Source organism: Microtus pennsylvanicus, chromosome 3 (assembly GCF_037038515.1).
Source record: "Microtus pennsylvanicus isolate mMicPen1 chromosome 3, mMicPen1.hap1, whole genome shotgun sequence".
Classification (NCBI taxonomy): domain Eukaryota; kingdom Metazoa; phylum Chordata; class Mammalia; order Rodentia; family Cricetidae; genus Microtus; species Microtus pennsylvanicus.
Genome location: NC_134581.1, coordinates 100,340,797 through 100,359,111, shown reverse-complemented (window position 1 = coordinate 100,359,111; position 18,315 = coordinate 100,340,797). Strand labels below are relative to the sequence as shown.

At 37.9% G+C, this 18,315-nt stretch overlaps 1 protein-coding gene across 1 annotated transcript; it reads left to right on the top strand.

The window, feature by feature from the left end:
• The first annotated feature begins 13,142 nt into the window (after positions 1-13,142).
• Positions 13,143-16,658, top strand: LOC142846835 (olfactory receptor 7G2-like). Its single transcript, XM_075967623.1, has 2 exons — positions 13,143-13,153; positions 15,725-16,658. Exons 1-2 carry the CDS (start codon positions 13,143-13,145, stop codon positions 16,656-16,658), a joined length of 945 nt encoding a protein of 314 aa, XP_075823738.1.
• The last annotated feature ends 1,657 nt before the right edge of the window (positions 16,659-18,315 follow it).

Genomic DNA, 18,315 nt, shown 5'->3' with positions numbered 1-18,315 from the left:
ACAAAAAAAAAATGGCTTTAACTTTAACATAGCAAAATTACATATAACGAAACAGTTATCAAGTAAAAGTTACAATAATCTTTATCATAATTAAGGAAAGCTATAACTAACTATTCTTAACTCCATCAAAGACTCCAGAAAGATACAATACTACCTAAGCAAACAAGAAAAAAGTAACTTTTAAAACTCTAGAAATGACAGAGACATCAAGCCGCCTGGACAGTCACCCAAAGTTCCTCTGTACTGTTGGGGCATCCATCTTCAGCCTTCAGACCCATAGTATCCAGCACACATTTCCATAAAGCAGGAAAATTCAAAGTCAGTTCAGTCACTATCTGTTGTGTCCTGCAGAATGTCTCGCAGAATCCTTCATGAATCAGGAACCCCAAAAGATCATCTCACCTTAGGCAAGTTCAGCAGTCCTCTCTCTGAGGGTTCTCTTTGTCCAGTTTATGCAATAGTCCAGGCAAGAGCAGTTTCTTGCCCAAATGGCTATCAATCTCCATAAGGATCCTCTTCGATGCCCATCTTCCTCTTGAAGTAGATTGGTGCTGCCAGGAGTAGAGTGTCTCATTGTCATGAAAAGTCCTCAGTTATTAAAACATTAAATGTCCTATTCTGTAATCTTTGAAAGACATGAAGAATGTCTATCTAAAATATATCTCTATATACCTAGAAAATCTAACTAACATGACTACAAGCTTTACTGTTATTAATGATTATCCATTAACAACCTATATTTCTTAATTATACAGTACATATTTAAATGAACTACACAATCACAATACCTTAATCAAAATCAGAAACACTTATACATATAACAAAATTGACCTTAAATCTCTATAAATAAAGCAAAATCTATACTAATGCAAATTATTCATACCTATATCATATCCCCCTTTAAATGTAAAAGAACTTATAAACCATATTTGGGAACATGGGCGCAGTTTTTTCTCTCCAAACTGCTTCCTGCTGAATGGGGGTGTCGTTAATTAGGTCTTTCATGGTATAACCTGTGTGCTAGTTTCATGTCAGTTGGCAGTTGAGCAAAGCAATTTTCTGAAGATGTTCACAGCAAACCTTCAGGAGGACGTGGTCCATCATACCAAATCGGAATAGAAGAAATGAACAGGGTCTCATCCTCTGTGAAAACAAAAGAAGACTCTCTCCAAAGCATCATATCCTTAGACCCAAATTTTGAAATCGTAATACCCTTATCATATCCGTTCTGGTTCCATTTGGCAGTCCATATAATGAAATGTCTGTCTGTACTTAGCTCCTTTACAGTCAAAAATTTTAAAGAAAACACAATGTACATAAGCCAGACTCTCTGTAAATTTTCCATTTTTATGTGGCTTATTTTTCTTTATTTCTTTTAATCTCTTAACTATCTGTACTCTGTCTCTTTAAAGACTTTACCTTTTTTTTTTAACATTAACTTTATTTTTTATATTCTTTTTCTTCTCTCTCCCAAGCCTACATACATTCATCCAACAGTGTGACTCATTTAGTGGTCTGAATCTGTCCTATTGTGAATCTGCAATTTTTTACTATCCAGGAGCATTTTGAATTGCACCTTTAAATCACTAGGCGCTTAAGAATCTAAGCTGTGACATTCCTAGGTTAACTTTTTGCTTTTTGAGCGTATATCTTTGACCTGTAGACCAGGCTGTCTTTGAACTCTCAGAGATCCGCCTGTCTCTGCCTCCCAGGCATTGGGATTAAAGGTGTTTGCTACTACACCTTGAACTCACAGAGATCTGTTTGTCTCTGCCTTCTAGGCACTGGGATTAAAGGCGTGTGCTACCACACCTTGAAGTCACAGAGGTTTACTTTAAGAATTTTAACTTTTAGTCTGCATATATTTTTAACACACTTTAAACCATTCAGAAATTTTCTCTGTCTTTGAATCTCTCTTTACTCTATATCACTCTTTTTCTGACCACATGAGTCTTTAATTTACCAAGCAATCTCAGTAGGACTAAAGGTGTGGCTTTGCGGGCTAGATGTAGCCCATTCCTTAGCTTTTCAGCCTCATGGCTGAGGTACTGGCTGTAGCCATGTTTACTGCCACAACTGTATGGCATTTCAAGGTTCCTGCCAGCAAGCGAGCTTCAGCAGCCTGTGTTTGCAAACCGCCTGAACCGCCTGCGTAAAAGAGTCAGAGTTTGCCCTGGCAGGACAGCCCAGAAAGCTGGCATTTTTAAACGGCACAGCTTTTTTCCTGCTACAGCTGAAAACCGAAAAGCATGTGTTCAGCTTTTCGTCAACACCCTTTAAGTGTTTCGTGGCAGGACTTCTTAATGAGCTGCAGGCTTTGCAGCTAAAGCTGAGTCAGGAAGCCTCTCTTAGATGAGGCGCTTGCTTACCTCTGGCAAGCAGAGTAGACCTGAGAGAGTGCTGCTACCAAGAATCCATGCACAAAGCTGTCATTCTGTTCTAGAATTACTTCCCAAGCTGTCTCAGGCTTTATGTGGAAGCAGTTGTCCACATGGGCACCATTTGTAGTAATAAGGAGCGGCGGCAGGGCTGCGTCCCCAACACCCCAGCCACCTGCTCGGCTAGCTTATGCCCCGAAATAATTACACAGACGCTGTATTCATTTAAACACTGCTTTGGCCCATTTCTATCTAGCCTCTTCTAGGCTAATTCTCACATATTAATTTAGCCCATTTCTAATCATCTGTGTAGCGCCCCTAGGTGCACTTACCAGGAAGATTCTAGCCTATGTCCATCCTGGGTCGGAGCTTCATTGCTTGCGTCTGCCTGGGAGCTGGGAGCATGGTGTCTCTCTGAAGCGTCTGCTCCTGAGAAGAGAGCTGTCGAGTCTGAGCTCACTTCCTCTTCCTCCCAGTATTCTGTTCTGTTTACTCCTCCCACCTATCTCCTAACCAATGAGAGCCAAGCAGTTTCTTTTTATTTAACCAATGACCTTCCTCCATCAACTTAACATAGCATATTTCCAGAAATAGGGGCAATCTCCCTCCAAATCTCTCAGCACTGAGTCAGGACAGTTCCTGAGGTCTGGAGTGGCATCTGGTATCCCCAGACAAGAAAGCTGAGGACCAAAGAATTTTAAAAGAAAATATTAGAAAAAATGGAATTTTTTGAGAATCATCAATTCTGTTCCATGCTCCATGCATGGTTGACAAACTAACACTAAAACTGCCAAGACAATCATAAATATTATTAGAGAAAAGACTTGTGCAAGCAACATGTTCCTTTTTCTGAGACAGGGTTTTTCTGTAGTGTTGGATCCTGTCCTGCAAGCAACATGTTCTTAGCAGTATTCTGTGCTATCCCTTCAAGAATATTGGCATTAACATTTTTTGTAAGTCTGGTACAATTCTGTAAAAGAGCTCTGTGTGAAAACCATCCGTCTTTTCACCTTTTGAATCATGGGAGATGTATTGGTGACTGCTTCTTTCATTAGGAAATATATGATTGTTTAAATTCCTTATGTGATCTTGATCTAACTTTGAAGGTGGTATATATTGAGGAAATTATCCATTACATTTAGATTTTCCAATTTGGTGAAGCACTGATTTTAAAATACAGCCTTTGTATTCTTTGGAATTATTTTTCTCTCTATTGTCTTGCCTACCTTTTTATTTCTAATGTTATTAATATGGATAGTCTACCTCCATGTGTTAGTTAATTTGGATGAGTGATTTTATTGATCAACTCAAAAAAATCGTTATGTGTTCATTAATTCTTTGCATTTTTGTTTCTATTTTATTGATTTTAGATGTGACTTGATTATTTATTACAATCTTTCCATTAATATATGTTTTTCTTTTGTTCTGGTGTTTTCAAGTGTGATTTAAGTTGTTAGTATGACATTTCTTTGATTTACTTTTATGTAGATACAGTGCTATAAACTTGCCTCTAAGAACATCATTCATTTTGTGTCCTGTAAGTGTTGTATATTGATTTTCTATAGTGATATTTTGTTTATGATCTTACAATTTAAGCTTGCCTGTAGATTATAGTCAAGAAGCAAGTCACACTATTCAGTCATAAAGGCCAGGGAGTGATTGCACAGACCTTAACTCTCAGCAGCCACACTGGTTAGTTATAGAGACCAGACAGTGGTGATGCATGACTTTAATACCAGCATTATAAAGGAATATAAGATGAGATGAAACAAGAACTTGCTCTCATTTCAGTCTGAAGATTTCAAAGAGATGAAATCTCTCTATTGGCTTGGCTTCTTTGCTTTTCTAGTCTTTAGGTTGGACCCCAATATCTAGCAGGGTTCAAAAATCATGTTATATCTCCCCTTCTCCTTCTGTTCAGAAAGGGGCAGGCATACCATGAATATTAACACAGCATTTTATATCAAGTTACTGTGGTAAGACTAAACACCTCCCTTTGTATCTGTGCCCTTCATTTGGACATCTTGGAAAACCAGATCCCAGTTACTGGGCTGGTACCTGATTGAGCCTGGAAAGGTGGTACCAGCAATGAAGTTCCGGGAGCTTGGGAGATGGCTTACTAGATCATAAAATGATGTGTTCTTCAGGAATACCAGAGCTATCATATCTGCCGTTTTCCGGAGGTGGTAAATGTCTCTGTCTATCCAGTCAAAGTGTCAAGAAGAATTCGGAAATAGCAGAGCTTTATATGAATGAGTATGTGGGTAAAGTCAACCTGCCAGTTCTTGCCTTGTTTGTGTCCTTGAATCTGGTTCAGAGACTGGTGTCTTTGGAGGGCCCCCTGTGTGTTAGGCTTGACACTCTTACTGGGAACATACCTGTAAAACAGCTACAGTAATTTTTTTCCTTGGTTTTATAGCAAAATGCTTTGACTTTGGGTTAAAAGATATGAGCATTTTTCCTTGGGCCTGTTTTCAGCCATATGAAACACCCTTTTAAATCTAAATTCACTGAACAAAAAAGATTGAGAAAGTGGAGGAGGAGAAGGAGGGAGTTGAACATGCCTGCATGGCTCCATAACTTCTCTAATCCTAACCTGTCTCTAAAAGCTGGAACCAGTAAAAGCAACAAAAATTTAAGGACTCCTGAAAACTGTTTGTAGACAGTGCTCTCTGACAGTTCGTTAAAACTGTGTCTATCAGTGTTAAAACTCTAAACTGTAGCAAGGGGCTGCTTGTTCTTCCCGGTTGCCTAGCTAGCTTACACCTGAAATAATCACACAGAAACTGTATTAATTAAATCACTGCTTGGCCCATTATCTCTAGCATCTTATTGGCTAACTCTTACATCTTAATACAACCCATTTCTTGTAATAAGCATATTGCCACGTGGCAGTGGCTTATCGGGTAACATTCCAAGTGTCTTTCGCTGGTAGCTCCATGGCATTCCTCTGTCTCTGCCTCCTTTCTCCCAGCATGCCATTTAGTTTTCCCCACCTATCTAAATTCTATTCTACCCTATCAGAACAAATCAGTTTCTTTATTCATTAGCCAATGAAAGAAACACATAGACAGAAGGACCTCCTACACCACTAAAAATCTAAAGTTACATCTGAAACCTCTTTACCTGTATTACAAAGCCTGTAAATGAGACACATCTCTCTGCACTTTTAACAGGAAACTTAACTAATAAACCAATGGCCTACTAAGCTGGTGGCAGTCTTCAGGTGTGGGGATCAGAGAAGAGCTATTAAGCTATTTAAGTTCCCTGGTCATCAAACATGATCAGATCTCAAAAGGATAAGCAGAAGTAAGACAGTTTTCTAGCTATCTAGTCAGTCCTAGGTTTCTTTGTCACTAATGCAGGACAGAAATTCCAAAGGCATTGCCAGTCTTCTGTTGTCAAACCCAGAAAAACTGAGAGACTTACCTGTAAGGTAGGAATTTGGGAGAAGTGACCAACCTTGTCTTGGAAAAGTGGGACAATTGATTCCTCACTGTCCTGTTGGTACAGTCTGGGCAGGATCTGGCAATGGTGTATAGTGTGAAACAGTTGTTTGCTACTTGGCTGGCTTTGCCACATTCAAAACAAGCCTCTGGCTAGAAGTTCCTCTGAGACCTTCATTGAAGGAGATAAAGGATGCAGCTCAGAACTGGAATATCTCTATAAGCATTTTTTTTATTAAAAATTTCCGCCTCCTCCCCGCCTCCCTTTTCCATCCCCCTCCCCTCCATTACCAACCCCCCACTCTCCTCCCCCTCCCTCTCCAGTCCAAAGAGCAGTCAGGGTTCCCTGCCCTGTGGGAAGTCCAAGGTCCTACCCCCTCCATCCAGGTCTAGAAAGGTGAGCATCCAAACAAACTAGGCTCCCACAAAGCCAGTACATGCAGTAGGATCAAAACCCAGTGCCATTGTCCTTGGCTTCTCATCAGCCCTCATTTTCTGCCATGTTCAGAGAGTCCGGTTTTATCCCATGCTTTTTCAGTACTAGTCCAGCTGGCCATGGTGAGCTCCCGTTAGATCAGCCCCACCGTCTCGGTGGGTGGGTGCCCCCCTCGCGGTCCTGACTTCCTTGCTCATGTTCTCCCTCCTTCTGATCCTCATTTGGCATCTTGAATTTTGCATGCAAATGAATAGAAATAGAAAACACTATCCTGAGTGAGGTAACCCAGACCCAAAAAGATGAACATGGGATGTACTCACTCATAACTGGTTTTTGACCATAAATAAAGGATATTGAGCCTATAATCTATCAGCCAAAAGTGAGGAAGGGAGCACATGCTTTACAATGGCATTTATACTGTAAGAGGCCATGCCCAAGTGGTTACTTAAGGGCTACTAGCTGAAGGATTTTCCTACAGCATAAGTTAAATCTGGACATACAGTTTGACAAAAGCAAGAAGATTAGACATAAATTTTAAGTTGGTCTTTTTTTTAGATTGGAATAGACCTTAACAAAGGAGACCTTAACAAAGACCTTTGTCAGATTGTTTAGAAATCATAAAATAGCAATAGCAAGTCTCTGATGTTCAATGTGATCTTTAGACATAGAACATAATCATCATGTGTAGAAGCAAAACCAAGTTTTAACATTGTTATAAAATCTGGTGTATGGAGGTGCAGCTCCAATACTTCAGTAAACCAGCATTGTTTTGAACCTTTTCTTTCATCAACCTTGCCTTTAGGACAGGGAAGATATTATCATATAGAAATCTATCCTAATTCAAAATAACTTGGAGATCTAATGGCTCCTGGTCTACCCATTTCCATGTGGTAAAATGGCAGTGAAGGTATATGAACTTCTCTATCCTTACTTATCAGGACGACAAATCATGTAATTATAATTAATGGTGGCTGCTCAAGTATTGTTTCCACACCAATATGTGATGTATTGGATTCCCAGTTATTGGGCTCATCTGATCATGCAATAAGCTGAATCAGACCAAATTAATAAACACAGACTTAATAAATAGAACAGAGTGAAGCAACTCCCAGGTGACTTTCTGGAAGGCAGGAGAGAAAGTATGTGGCAGGTCTGGCGACAAGGTCTTAAACAGACTGTAGGCAGTCAGGAGCAATTTCAGGGACAGAGCTGCCAATAGTGGGCTTTTTGGAGTATGGGGTCTTGAATGGGAGAAGTGGAACTGAAACAGAGCTTCCCAACATAAGGAGCTATAGTTAAGGGATTATATAAATCTGGGAAGAGACTTTGAACTTTGGAGTTTAAAACATTGTTAAGATAGTAATAGACTTTGGGGAATTCGACGGTGTACTAAATGAAGTTTGCATTATGATATTGTTATAAACTTAAGGTAGTAAGGGGGTGAAATGTGGTAGTTTCAAAATAATTGGTCCCCTTAAGTTTATAGGGAGTGGCAATATGAGGAGGTGTGACTTTGTTGGAGTTGTTGCCTTGTTAAAGGAAGAGTGTCATTGTATGGGTGGCCTTTGATGTACCATTTATGCTCAAATCACACCCAGTATTTCAGTAGACTTCCGGTCATCTTTGGATTTAAATGTTGATCCTTGGACATTCTCAGTTCCTTCTCCAGCACTAAGTATATCTGCATGTTGCCATATCTTTACATGATGATAATAGACTAAACATCTGAAACTGTAAGCCATGCAATTAGATGTTTTCCTTTGTAAGATTGCTGTGGTCATAGAACAGTGTAAACCCTAAATAAGACAGAAACATATTGCCCTGACTGTCACTACTTGTTTTTATGCAGGTATCTAGGGGCATGAGACTTGGAAAAATGTAAGTCTAGGTGCTGATATCTGGTCTTGTCTTCACAGGGCTAATGTTTTGTACCTTGTTTTTGTGTCCATATCTAGTTTTTAGGAGATTTGTGGTGGATATGTGTTACCTTTAGGAAAATCTCCTCTTTATAGGTATGGAAACTAAGAGTTCCCAAGAAAAAATATGTTTCTGGTTATTTTGTCCTGAGACTTAGAAATTAGTGTGTGCTGGGGGTATTTGAATGACATCATAAGTATTCTGTTCTAGCAGGATTACTTACTTAGTCCCCTCAAAAATAGGGCAGAGTGAGGAGATATCACATAACAATGAATATCATTGTTACAGCCCTGATCATGATATTTTATGGGTGGGATATGAAATACTTTGGAACTTTGGACTAAGAAGTTGATTGAACACTCTATGCAGTGTTTAAGGTGCCATTCTAGGAAAACACGGAAGAGATAGTGCAGGCAGCTAGGGGGACTATCAGGCCTAATTCAAGATGTTTCAGAGAGAACACTATTAGTATTTCAACTACAGACCTTTCCTAATTTTGAGGCAAGGAATGTAACTGATTTCCGCCTATAGCCTGAGATTCTTCCTGAGGGTAAATCAATGTGTAGTGGATGAATTTTCTTGAAAAAGGACATTTCAAGTCATTGTAATACTACCTTTGCTTTGTGACTATTAACAAATTACTTTTTTCAGGTTTACAATGAAACAGCATGTGGGAAAAAATAAGAAATACAAAATATATAGTTAGGGAAGAAAAAGAGTACCAAGTAATTTAATGTTGGAACTTTTGCTTGTGCTGAGAGAGATAATAAAATTAAGGAAAACCCAAGTAAAAATGGAATAAGTGGAAAGAACCCAATGGAGCAATAACCCTCACATCCAAGGTATCAACTTAAAAATAAAAGGCCTGAGCAATTTTTTTTGTTCTGCAAGAGCAAAAGCAAAAGAAAGCTTCTGCAAACGAGACTCAATAGGTTTGTGCTCCATTTCAATCAGTCACTTAAACTTGGCAGTGTTTATCATGTGGGTCTGGCTTTAGAATCATGAAAGATAAATAAAAAACAGTTTGTGGAATCTCCCTCTCCAGTTAAAGAGAGCTCTGAGGCCAGTCATGTGGCAAGAGTCCCCATCTAAAAATCCTAAGAGACCATTATATACATTGTATAAAGCTCTAAAAATGAAGGATACATTTCATTGTTGACCGAAAGATTTTGAAGTTTGCAATGTCATGAGGCATCTGCCAAGTTTAACAAAGGGAGAAAGAAGAATTATCCAAGAGAAAGAAATTTGGCACAGTCAGAAAAGCCAGGTGGTCAGAGCTATCTAATCACTTTGACTTTAGAGATGGAACAATATAATTTTTTTTTGCCTTGCTGAATTTCATCCATTCATCACTTTAGCATTTCTTAACTATGTTCCTATCCCCCATTTGGAATGGTAACATATAATCTGTGTCATTTTATGCTGGAAATATTTATTTTTTGATTTTACAGAGAGCTAAAATTGAGAGACATTCATGATTGTCAGAAGATACTTTGCAATTTTAAACTGTATTGAGATTGAAAAAATAATTTTGGAGATTGACTCCTTATATATTACCAAATAGCAATAATACTTTGGAGGCCAGGGAATGGAAGGTGATGGTTTGAAAAAGAATGGTACCATAGGGTCATATATTTGGTGGAACTGTTTAGGAAGGATAAGAAATCTTGGACTTGTTTCAGGAAGCAGCAGTTTTATAGATTTCAAAAGACTTGAAATGTGCTCACTGTTCTCTCTCTGTCTCCAATTTGTGGATAAGGATTCAAGCACTGAGCTGTCATTCCAAGGGGAAGGAGGAGAAGAACTTGGAAAAAACAGTATAGTCGAGATGGGGAAAGGACAGAGACAGAGAGCAAAGAAAGGGATGCCTTTTTGAGGGAGTCATTATGGGGCTAACAAAACACCTGGCACTAGAGAAATTCCCAGGAATGTGCAAAGATGACTCCAGCTAAGACACTAAGCAATAGTGGAGAGAGTGCCCAAACAAGCCTTGCCTTGTAGTCAGATTGAGGACTGTTTTTAATTTCACCATAAGACCCCTCATCCAACAACTGATGGAAGCAGAGGCATAGATCCACTGCAGATCCCTGAGCTGAGCTCCCAAATTCCAGCCAAAGAGTGGAAGTAATGAGAATATGAGCTAAGAGGTCAAACCATGATGAAGATACCCACTGAAATAGCTTACTTGAGCTAATGGGAGCCCACCAACTCTGGCCTGATAGGGAAGAAACCAGCATAAGACCAAACTAGGCCCTCTAAATATGGGTGACAGTTGTATGGGAGACAGACTGTGGGGCAACTGGCAGTGAAACCAAGATTTATCCCTACTGCTTGCACTGACCTTTGGAACCCATTCTGTTTGAAGGGATACCTTGATCAGCATAGATATAGTAGGTAGGTCCTTGGTCTTTCCTCAAAGCAGTGTGCTAGAATTTGTTGACTCACCATGGGGAGCCTTACTGCCTTTAGGAGTGGAAGAGGGTGAAAGATGGAGGGAATGGGAGGAGGGGAAGGAATAGAAACTGGGACTGGTAAGTAAAACGAGAAAATATAGTTCTTTTAAAAAATACAATAAAAAGATTAATATTATGTTTAATTATTGTATATGTTTTTGTCTCTATAGAAATATCTATTCACGAGTTCACATGATCATAGAAGTGAAAGGCCTTGGATTCACTAAATTTGTCTTATAGGTAATTGTGAGCTACGTGATATGTATTCTTTAAACTGAATTCAGTTTCTCTGTAAAATCAACACACTCACTTTTAACTGCTTACCCGCTACTCTTAACCAGAAGTATTTTCATTATGTCTGTTTAACTGAATCCAGTGGCTATATAATTTTTCTCCCTGCAATGTTGGTCTAACTCCTACAGGTCAAAAGCAATTCCACTAGTTGTACATGCATACACTAACTTCTTAAACCACAAGCAAATCCTCTTTTCTTCTTTGATGCTATAATCAGTATATAATTTCTGACACATACCTTTGAAATTTCTAAATAGTTTATTGAAAATCAAGAGTCATTTCAAGGCATCATTACCAGTTAGGAAGAAAAAATTATTAGTGAATTTTTACTATAAAAAAGTGACTGAACATCCCGAGTGTGATTACTGAGACCCAGAAACCCAAGCATGTTATATACTCAGGCATAAGTAGATATTAACTGTAGAGGATAACCATTGTACAATGCACAGATCCAGAGATGATAGGTAACAATGAGGATCAAAGTGAGGACAGAGGATCTCCCAGGGTAGGAGAAATAGAGATCTTCTAGTTGGACTGGCGACATATGGGCACGGGAACTTGAAGGGTTGATTTCAGTGGTGGGTGAAGGGGGAGGTTACTGAGAAAGATGACTGAAAAGGGGGAATTTATGGAATTGAGTGGAAGCCTGATGTAAGGAAACTTCAAGTCTGCAAGAATAGCCCCAGCTAAGACTCTGTTATGTATTCCCTGAATCTGCCATGCCCTATACCAGGTGATATCAGATAGTCTTCATATAGTGATGGAGGCATGTTATGAATATCATAGCCAAATATTTGGCCTAGTTGTGGGAGTCCTGCTGAGGGATGAGGGATTGTAGAAAACAGAGGTTTAGAGATATTTGAGGAAAACCCACAGAAATGGCTAGGCTAGCTCTTGGGAACTCAGAATCTAAACCAATAACCAGGGAGCCTGCAAGGGACTCAAGTAGGTTTTCTGTACATATGTGACAACTTGGTCTACTTCTGACAATGGGAGGGAGGATGAACCTGTTGTGTTCAATGGTTCTTGGGAACCTATTCCTCATACTGGATTGTTTTGCCCAAACTGAATACGGGGGCGGGGGTGCTTGGTAATAATGCATTTTGATATGCTATGCTTTGCTGAGGCCTGTCCTTTTTCGGTCAATAAAGGAGGTGTGGGATGGGGGAGAGATGGGAGAGGGAAAGAGAGAGGACTAGAGGCTGTGATCAGGCTGTAAAATAAATTATTGAATTAAGAAAAATACAAATAAGAGCTGTTGGAAAAAGTGATTATGAAGCTCTAAGTTGTCTTGAATCTCTCTCTACATATACACATATATATGTTATATATTTTTATAAACTAGTAGATTTACATAATTTTTTATTTTTATTTTTGTCATATGGATCAGTTATATTCTAAATTTACTATACATAACTGGTAAAAAAATAGTGAATTAAGTGTAGACTGAAGATGGGGCTCAGAAAATATCCAGTTTTCCTCTGTGATATATTTTTATGATTATTTACATAAAAGAGTTTTCCAAATACATTAAAATGCATCTTATTTGTATTTTAAATATAATTTATGTATCACAAATTCAAAAAATGGAGGAAGCCATATATTTAGGGGCAGTTGTTGCACACATTAGAATTTTGAGGGGTAGAAATGATTTAGTTAAATTTCTTATCTATGAAATTCTCAAAATTAAAATACAAAGTTAAATAAAGACAAAGTGAAAATATTCTTATATCTCTAAATCCAAAACTAGGCAAAGGTGATGAAGATAACATTGTTCAAAACCAAGATAAAGGGGGAATTCTGGTTAGTAAAACATAGCACATATATGTGTGACCTGTAAGTAAGGAAAACAGGGTGCTACAAGTGGGTGATTAACCTGCCTTCATCGACAAAGAAAAGTCAGCCGAGGCTGCCATACCTTCTAGATTATTGGCCTTCATGGATTTACACATCTCTATGGTTCTCAACACAATACCAATGTTTGTCTAATGAGATGCTTTGAATATTGGGTCCCTAAAGGCATAGTAGCTGTACATCTTCCAATTTTACAATATGACTCATGAGGCTTGCTCCCGCCATAAAAGTATTTTGTTTACTCTAAGAGATTTTGGTTTGACAAAGAAGTTGGAGTCTCCCAAAGAGATGCTACCATTCCAGACAATAGATATTCTGTGAGCACCCAATACCAGATTATTTGACTATCCTTCATTCTACAATGATGATAGCAAGGTAATGCAGTGCTCTGGTATTTTTTTTATCTCTAGTATGTGAACCTGTGAGAAAAATGCATGCAGCAGAAAGTGAGTACTATGAAGTTCCCCCTGAGAGACCTTACTGTTATCATTATATCATGTTCTTTGGTACTGTTGTAAAATTAGACAATATTGTACTTTTCCAAAACCACAGGAGCATAAAAAGTTCTATTTTTAATTTTTGAGGGTCAAAACTTTTTGTACTTATATGCATACATTGTAAGGTAAGGAGAAGGACGATTTTCAGCTTTGCATTCTATTGTCCTCAAATCAAAATAAATCACCATTCAGAAGAAATTGTTGACAGTTCAACCTGCAAGCTATAAGAGCACTGCAGAAAGTAGGATGTAAGTATACACCAAGAAATCTATGGGCCTGTTCTTACTTCTTCAAGACAAAATAACAAAATACTTTAAATTATTCTATGTTTATGAAATAATTAATATTTATCATCAATCTCAATTTTCCAGAATTAATATTCTGGTGATCAAAAAATCATATACATGCTTTTTTAGAAAAATATGTATATGTCAAAATTCCGATTAAACATTTTGCCCTGATGTTGTTGTTTTCCCAAGTGGGAACATAGTATAATTTTGTTCTTTGTTTTACAATTATATTTTTTCTTTTATATGGTTTCTTGGTCTGTATGTTCTTACATAATGAAGAATGTCCATAGAAGATGAAAAACAGAAACAAAATTGGATAATTTGTAAAATAAATATTTATTTGTAGACTTAATTGTGGTTAAAATTAATAAACAGAACTGAAAGTGTTAGTTTTAATTAATATATACAGTAAATAAGACAGCTAATCCAGGTATGGTGGCTCAGTTGGGAAACAAAGACAGGCAGATCTCTGAGAGTCCAAGGCCAGTCTGGTTTACAGAGCAAGTTCTATGAGAGTCAAGGCTGTTATACAGAGACACACTGTCTTGAGATATGCCCCACTAAAAATAAAATTAAAGAAAGCTAATAACTGTCAGACCTACTAGTCGAAAATAAACATAAAATACTCCTGTGGGCTTGGTATTTAATACCTTTACAGAAAATACCAGAATTTTGGCTTCTTTAGCTATCTTTTTAGTGTTAGCATTCACTCATAAATCTAATTTATTTTATTATTGATTTATTTTACTTCTAGCATACAACACTGATATTGGAACCTCTTTCCTCATGACCAGTGTTCACATGCTGAAAAACAAACCCATGTTGTTCACTACCATAAAATGCACAGCTATTGAAATCTCATATATCTTTATATCTTTCATTGTAGGATAGAAAGATACAAATGATATTATGATTGCAGGAAAACTTCAGTCAAAATGTGAATGAGAACTTTTTATGTTGAATAATGTGCTGGCTATTATTCTTGAACTAGTTTAATTTTTTCTTGATTTAATTCCAGCAACCTTTGATATTTCACTGCACTAAGAATTTTCAAAGCAAGCATGCACAGTGGTTTTGACTCAGAAATCTTAAATCTTAACTGACTTTGGCTGAGTTCTCTCTTTACTCTCCATATAAAGAGATCAAAGTTAGAAGGCTTAATGGTTCTCTTTTATTATGCATTCATCTATGCTGTGTACCAACAAAGCCAAGATACTCTTCTGTACATTTTTCCCTTATTATGTTGAAATTTTCTTCACATTTGAATTTCTTCTATGGCTCAGTAAACAAATCTACTGATTGCAGGAAAAATATTACCAAGGGTGATTTTTATTTGATGATTTTTAAATATATTTCTGTTTTTTGTGTGTTTGGTTATTTTGTCTTTGATAGATTTGGTTTGGTTTAATTTGGATTTCTCTAGGATATTTTTGAGACAGGGTTCCTCTGTATATAGCCTTGGTTGTCCTGGAACTCTGTAGTTAAGGCTGGTTTAGAACTTAGAGATCTATCTGACTCTGCCACTGAGTACTGGGATTGAAGGCATGCATCATCATGCCCAACATGTTTTTGTTTTTATGTTGGTTAAACTTGTTCTTTGACAATGACACATATTACATAACAGTTTACTCTGACCCAGACATTTTCTAATCACACTCCTGTTCCTGTCAATTGCCAAGCACCCTACAATACACTTTCCCACATTAAGGCCCAGTATAATTCCTAATTATTCAAAATTTCTTTGAAATTTCATTATCATAATTTTGTAAATTTAATCAGAGAGTTGATAATAAAACAACCCTTGGCTGAAATCTGATTTCAAGGAAAGAAGTTGGGAAAGAGCGGAAAAGATAGAAGTGAAGGAGTAGAAGAATATGTCACTTTCTCTGGAAAAGTACAAAGTGTAGGCTTCATTATTACCTTGGGATTACAAAAAAACTAAAATAAAGTTTTCTATATCAGTAACTCTACGCATAATATATGAAAAAGCTTGTTGAAATGTAGATTCTTTATCCCCCAAACCTGGAGATTATTGCCTGTAATTCTTTCATTCGTATTTGCTAGTGTATATAAAGTAATATTAGGTGATGAGAACATTGCTGCTACTCTGGATCCATAGATTTAATTGCAATATCATCACATTTCTTTATATTTAACAGTAGTACAGAATACAGAAATCAAACATCTGCTTCAGAATTCTTTCTTCTGGGATTGACAGATGATCCAGAACTGCAGGTCATCCTCTTTGGACTTTTCTTATCCATGTACCTAATCACAGTGCTTGGAAACCTGCTGATTATATTGGCTGTCAGTTTTGACTCCCACCTTCATACCCCCATGTATTTCTTCCTCTCTAACCTATCCTTCACTGATATCTGCCTCATCACCAGTACAGTCCCCAGGATGCTGCTGAACATCCAGAGACAGAACAAAGCCATCAGTTACACAGATTGCCTTACACAGCTGTACTTTGTTATATTTCTTGGAGGAATGGAAAACTTCCTTCTCGCAGCAATGGCTTATGATCGCTATGCAGCCATCTGCCATCCCCTTAGGTACACAGTTATTATGAATCCAAGCATCTGCAGTTTGCTGACTTTGTTCTCCTTGTTTATTAGCATTATAGATGCCCTTATCCACAGTCTGTTGGTATTGAAACTATCCTTCTGCAAAGCCATGGACATTCCCCACTTCTTCTGTGAACTTGATCATGTCATCAAGCTGTCCTGTTCTGACACACTCATCAACAATACAGTGATATACTTGGCAGTTTGCATATTTGGTGGTCTTTCATTTGGGGGCATTATTTTGTCTTATGTTCAAATTGTCTCTTCAATTTTGAGAAAACCTTCAAGGAGAGGTAGTTATAAAGTCTTTTCCACATGTGGGTCTCATTTGTCAGTTGTTTCTCTGTTCTATGGCACATTGTTTGGTGTCTATATCAGCTCTGCAATGACTGACTCTCCCAGGAAGACTGCAGTGGCTTCATTACTGTACACCGTCATCCCTCAGATGCTCAACCCCTTTATCTACAGTCTGAGGAACAAAGACATGAAAGAAGCCTTGAGGAAAATAAGTTGTGGAATTATGTGACTGAATGAAAAAAATCTTAGAAAACTTTATTTTTTATTTTATATACAAAGTTGAGTTCCTCCTCTCTCTCCTTATCCTGCCTTCACCCCCTCTTTCCAAATCCCCATCCACTCCTCAAAAGATGTAAGGCCTTCCTTGCAAAGTCAACCAAGTCTGGAATATCGACTTAAGGTAGGACAAGGCCCCTTCTACTATATCAAGGCTGAGCAAGCTATCTCACCATAGGGAATGGGCTCCAAGAAGCCAGTTCATATACCTGGAAGAAGTCGTGTTACACGACCAGGCCCCCACCAAGAGATCTATCCACCCAGCATTCAGAGGGTCTAGTTCAGTCCCATGCAAGGTTCTCCAGCTCTCAGTCCATAGTCTTTGAGTTCCCACTTGTCTCTGTGGTTTTCCCCCACCATAGTCTTGACACCCCTTGGTCATATGATCCCTCTTCCCTGTCTTCAACTGAACACCAGGATTTAAACCCAGTGTTTGGTTATGGGTTACTGCATCTGCTTCTATCTGTTACTGGATGTAGGATGATCTGTGATGAAAAAAAAAATTGCGTGGTCACTAATCTGAATGAGGGGGAAGGCATTTTCAGACACACTCTCCACTATTGTTAAGGAGTCTCGATTTGGGTCATCTTTGTGGATTCCTGAGAATTTCTCTAATACCAGGTTTCTCCCTAGCCCCATAATGGCTCTCTCTATCAAGATAACTATTTCTTTGCTCTTCCACTCCATGCCTTCTCATACTTGGTCTTCTTTATCCCTCGGGTTCCCATCCAGCAATTCTTCCCGAGTTCTTAGATAGGTAGAATTAACATAGTAAAAATGATTACCAAATGCTTACCAACAGTAATCTACAGATTGAATGCAATCCCCATCAAAATCACAACACAATTCTTCATAGATGTCAAAAAGTACTCAAATTCATACAGAAAAAAACAAAAACCAAGATAGCAAAAATGATCCTGTACAATAAAGGAACTTCCAGAGGCATCACCATCCCTGACTTCAAGATCTACTATAGAGGTACAGTAATAAAAGCAGCTTGGTTATTGGCATGAAAACAGACATGTGGATCAATGGAATTTAATTGAAGTCCCTGGTATTAATCCATACACCTACAAACTCCTTATTTTTGACAAAAAAAGCCAAAATGGTACAAGAAGGAAAAAGAAAGCATGTTCAACAAATAGTGCTAACATAACTGGATGTTGACATGGAGAAGAATGCAAATAGATCCATATCCATCCCCATGAACAAAACTAAAGCCCAAGTGTATCAAAGACCTGAACCTGGATCCAGATACACTGAAGCTGATAGAAGAGAAAGTATGAGGTATTCTTGAATGCATTAGGACAGACACCACTTCCTAAATAAAACACCAGTGGCACAGATTCTGAGAGTAACAATCAATATAAGGGAGCTCCTGAAACTTCAAAGCTTCTATGAGGTAAAGGAAATAGTTTATAAAACAAAACATCAGCCTAAAAACGATCTTTACCAAGCCCACATCTGGAAGAGGACTGGCCTCTGAAATATATAAATAACTCAAAAATACTCTATACAAAAATACTAAATAATCCAATTAAAATGGGACACAGATCTAAATGAAAATTCTCAACAGAAGAAACTAAAATGGCTGAAAGACATTTAAGAAA